General features: G+C 50.2%; 1 protein-coding gene across 2 annotated transcripts in view; it reads right to left on the bottom strand.

Annotated features, from left to right (window-relative positions):
* The window catches only part of LOC110517647 (protocadherin-9), a 521,577-nt gene that overhangs the window by 516,438 nt on the left and 139 nt on the right, over positions 1–5,000 (bottom strand). For both annotated transcript variants that reach the window (XM_036983164.1, XM_036983165.1), the window contains exons 1-2: positions 4,304–5,000; positions 368–3,543 (exon numbers count right to left, since the gene is read on the bottom strand). The exon at positions 4,304–5,000 is cut by the window's right edge and continues 139 nt beyond it. In XM_036983164.1, the coding sequence (XP_036839059.1) occupies positions 368–3,397 (3,030 nt within the window). In that variant the 5' untranslated portion in view covers positions 3,398–3,543; positions 4,304–5,000. The remainder of the gene's footprint in view (positions 1–367; positions 3,544–4,303) is intronic.

Raw genomic sequence — 5,000 nt, 5'->3', positions numbered from 1 at the left:
TGAAATATATCTTTTTAAATAACTTTTAAAAAAAAATAAAAAGGGGAACATAATAACAGCAGGAGACTGTAGGGAGGAGACGCGAAGGGAAAATTAATAGTATGCGTGTTGTTTGTTTGGTTCAGTCTATAGTTAACCACATGTCATACATGAATTCATATATATGTGATTTTTTTTTTTTGGGGGGGGGGGTTTAAAAGGTACAGTGGGACTTCTAGCGGGACTTATAGTAGAGGGGTGATTCCCCCCCTTTCTCATTGGTGTTAAGACCAAGTCAGCTATAGTGTATAGTGTAGAAGGGAGCTCAGCACTGTTGGACCGGGCAGTTATACGCAGTACTTATAGACCAGTAAAAGTTATCTTTTACCTGTCTGGACGGGTGTACGGATCCCTTAGTCTTGAATCCTCCCTGGGAACTGCACTCCGAGGCACTGAAGTGGTCTGAACTAGTGGAGGATCTCTTGGAGAGAGTATCACAGCCCCCTACGAAGGTGTTGTCCAGAGGGAGCTCCTGAATCATGTGGTGTTTCTTCACGGAGACCGGCGTGTCCGCTTTGAGGTGGAACGCGGACTGCGGAGAAGCGGACTTGTAGTGCCGTGCCAGGTCTGGACTGGAGGGCTTGAAGGTGGTCGTTGGAGCAGCGTTCCAGTCAAAGTGGCCAGGCTCCTCCAGCTCGGCAGGCAGGCTGATGTTGCCGTTGATGGGCTCGTGAGCCGGGTCGTCCGGCTTGTTCTCCTCGATGGTGACAAAGTTCAGGAGGGAGCTTTTAGGCGACTTCCTTTTCTTACGCTTCTTCTTCTTGTTCTGCTTGTTCTCCTGGTTGGGAGACATCCACTCAGCGCCCTGCTTCTTTCTCTGGGCCGCCTTGAACCGCGAGGTGTGACGGCAGCGCACCAGGACTGTCACGAAGATCACCACAATCACCACCATCGCCCCGGCTACGATGGCGATCATGATGGTGAGATAATCTCCGCTCTGGTAAGTCTCACTGCTCTCCCCGATGTTCCTGTCCAGGGGCGTCTCCATGGTGCGGCGAATGAGGTCGTAGATAAACGTGGCGTTGCCGACCGTGTCGTTCACGTAGAGGAACACCAGCACCAGGGTGTGCAGGGACTTAGGGTAGCCCAGGTCGCTAATGTTCACGACCAGCCGATGGAGGCCGATGTCGGAGATAGCAGGCTTCTCCTCCAGGGTAATGTTCCCTGTCACAGGGTCAATCCGGAACAGACCTTTGGTGTTGCCGCTAACGATGGTGTACTTGAGCTCTGCGTTCATCCCTGTGTCACCGTCCACAGCAAAGACCTCGGCCACCACCGATCCAGGGATGGACGAGAGGGGGACCAGTTTGAAGGAGGTGTTGGAAGGCGGGTAGATGACGATGGGGGTGTTGTCGTTTACGTCGATGACATTGATGGTCACCTTGGCGGCCGAGGAACATGGGGGCCGCCCGCTATCCACCGCCCGGACGTCGAAGGTGTAGGAGCTCTGCTGCTCCCGGTCAAAGGACACGTTGGACTTTATTACTCCAGAGTACGGGTCTAGGATAAAGTTCTCGTTGTCGCTGAGTATCGAAAGCGTGACGGCGGCATTTTCCCCGGCGTCTGAGTCTGTGACGGTTATCACCCCCACCGTGCTGTACTTGGGCAGGTTCTCTGACACAAAGAACTGGAAGTGGTTGTGGGTGAACTTGGGGCTGTTGTCGTTTTCATCGAGCACTGTCACGATGACTGCCGCCTGGCTCTGGAGTGGAGGCGTCCCGTTGTCTCGGGCCGTTACCGTGAAGAGGAACCGATCCTGGTCCTCACGATCGAAAACCCGGGAGGCCGTGAGGACACCCGTTTTACGGTCCAGGTCAAAGAACGAGGCGTTAGGGCCCAGTTGGTAGACGATCTCCGCGTTTTTCCCGCTGTCCTCGTCGGTGGCGCTGAGAGTCGTGAGGAAGAGATCGCGTTTGTTGTTCTCCATGACGGCCAGCTCGATGACAGGCTGGCTGAAGATCGGCGAGTTGTCATTTTCATCCTCCAGCCTCACCCTTACCAACGCTGTCTGGTTCAAGCTCGGCTTGCCAGAGTCGGAGGCTATGATTTTGAAGTTGTACTCTTTGGTCCCCTCAAAGTCGAGCAGCGCCGACGTCTCTAGTAGATACTGGTTGTCGTACACCGCTTTGAGGTGAAAGGGGACATCCTTCTCGATGAAACAGATGACCTTGCCGTTGACGTCCGTGTCCTTGTCCGACACGGTGATCAAAGCTATCTTGGTGTTGATTGGGTCTTTCTCCGAGAGGAACACGGTGCCGTTTATTGGACTGATGATATATCTCAGATCGATGTTTGGCGGATTGTCGTTCACGTCCGTCACGTTTATAGTTACGGTAGCTCTGGCTGGGCTGGAGCTGCCGTCGCTCGCTAACACGGATAACTTGTGTATGGCGGTCTCCTCTCTATCGAGGGGTCGCTGTACGGTTATAAGGCCAGTGGTGCCGTTTAAAGCAAATAGTCTCTTGGTAGCTGGGGACACCTGCGTCCCGAACATGTATTTGATTTCGGCATTCGCCCCGACGTCTGCGTCCGTAGCCTGTAGCTGGACTACGGACGTCCCTATAGGCGAGTTCTCCGGTATGTGGACCTCGATCTGGTTCTCCCTGAACACCGGCTTGTTATCGTTAACGTCTGTGACGGTGACTTGGAGGATGGCGGTGCTGGATTTCTGTGGCATGCCGCCGTCCTCCACCTTGATCTTCATGACGTACGTGTCCTTCTGTTCCCTGTCCAGGTTCTGCTGAACGATGAGCTGCGGCCACTTCTCCCCCTCGGGCGTCTCTACGATGTCCAACCCGAAGGCGCTTTGCCCGTTCACCAGCTGGTACTTGTGTACACTGTTGGGGCCGGTGTCGGGGTCGGTGGCGGAGGGGATGGCGAAACGACTGTTGATCAGCGTGTTCTCCGGGATGGAGATGTTGATGACGGGAGACGGAAACATGGGAGCGTTATCGTTGGTGTCCTTGACTACGATCTTAATCTTTATCAATCTGAAGTAGTCGTTGGGTAAAATCACCACCTCGATCTCGAAGGAGCATTCGTTCTCCTCGAACGAGGGGCCGGGACAGAGCCTCTCCCTGTCGATGCGATTGGAGGTCGTAAATATCTCTCCCGTGCTGCTCTGCACTCTGAGCAGAGGGTTGTCGCCGGCTTTAGACACCAGCCTGTAGACCAGGTTAGCGCTAGCTCCGGTAGCAGCGTTTGTATGCGAGACGTTCAGGTCCTTCGGTATGTTTCCAATGAGAACGTTTTCCTGCAGTTCCTCTCTAATAGGATAGATCAGTTCCTGGGCTATAGAAGGGTCCATCCAAAAACAGGCAACGAGAGCAGCCAACAAGTAAAAGTCTGTTAGATCCATGGTGACAACGGTCCTGTGGTTACACTGTTTCAGACCTTGTGGATTTTAAACACTTCTTCTTCTTTCAATGCAATGTTGACTGTCAGAGTGATGGATTGGTGAAATCTTGCATTTGAAGAAGGGGCAGTTTCCACACACGGACAACCCTATGAATAGACAAAGAGTTTGCATTAGATTTATTTATTTCAGTAAAGCCTCAGATCAGGGGGGGGGGGGGGGGGGGGGGGGGGGGGGGGGGGGGGGGGGGGGGTGTTCACACTTTTAGGGGTTGGTGCTTTCGAAAAGATGCGTAAAAATCTAACTGAAAAAAAAAATCCAACATAATATCACTTTAAAATATCCTATTTTTGATCATAATACCGTCGGACTACAGCAAAGGTGCCTCAAAATAAAACATCCAAATCTAATCTCAAACACACATGGCATCCGCAGTGTCCGTGATTAATACATTTAACATTAACCTAACTTCAAGGTATCTAATTGTTGTAATCTACCTTTTTTACCCATCTCCTCTCTCCTCTTTGGTTCCTGGACACTTGTTTCGGTTACACACCCCCCCCCCCCCAAAAAAAAGCCCTTAGGATAATATCATACTGCAGCAAGCGCTCAAGCAGCCATTCAAGTCTGTGCCCTCTTCTCCCCAGACCTTATACACATTATGCCCATAACGATTCCTCAACGCCTCTCTATAAGCACTTCGCCGTTGTAACTTCAGAGAGCTACAGGCAGCCGAGATCCATTACGCTTAAATTATTGTGATTAATAGGACGTAGGATGGAATCAAATACCCTGTGTTTGAATTTCAACGGGATGAATTTCACCATTATTTAACCGTTGTAAATAGGCAACAACAATAAATATAATTGTTTTAATCTATTCCATAATTTGCGCTCTGAATATCCTTACCGTTATCCAAAAGAAAATCCCCTTTAGTGCGCGAGATAATTGGAATGCGTGTTCTTCTAATGCCCAAAATTGCGGCTGTGCATAGAAGCCTCCTCTCCTATTCGATACAAATCCTATTCAGAGTTGGAATATCCTGTTTTAAATCCTGGTTGGTAAAGATATCGGTATTGATCGCAGCCGTTAGATTTCTTCAAGTCCAAGTCTGTGAAGAGCAATGCCTTTTGGTTCTACTGATATAACGGCAGTTGACTGTGAGGGAAAGAGAAAACAGCACCGGCGAGGAGAGACACAATAATGAATTATATTTCTAAACGTTTCACAGTTCGTTTTTTTTTGGCATTGAACTTTACATGAAAAGCGTTGATGCTCCCTTCAGTCGATCATATAATGTCGACTGCGGCTGATTCTCCTCTCCCACAAACAAAATCAGCTGATCAGTGGCGAGCGGCGGGTTCCTCGGACCATGCAGTCATTCTGCATCACCGGTAGCTCCAATATCAGTCGTATTTTTTTGTTGTTGCCGGTGGTAGCCTACGGTAAAATAGTCCGCTTGGCTTGCTACCTGTTTAGCTGAAAGCGCCCACTGATAGAATAACGCACACGGTTTGCTTGTCCCATCGTGTGTCAACTTCACTGAGGCTCTCCATTGAAATTGCGACTCCTTTCGTGTTAAAAAAAAAATAGAACAAATGTGAGA

The sequence above is a fragment of the Oncorhynchus mykiss genome, chromosome 7, assembly GCF_013265735.2.
Source record: "Oncorhynchus mykiss isolate Arlee chromosome 7, USDA_OmykA_1.1, whole genome shotgun sequence".
Lineage (NCBI taxonomy): Eukaryota > Metazoa > Chordata > Actinopteri > Salmoniformes > Salmonidae > Oncorhynchus > Oncorhynchus mykiss.
The sequence above is the reverse complement of the archived record's forward strand: the minus strand, read 5'-3'. Positions and strand labels throughout refer to the sequence as shown.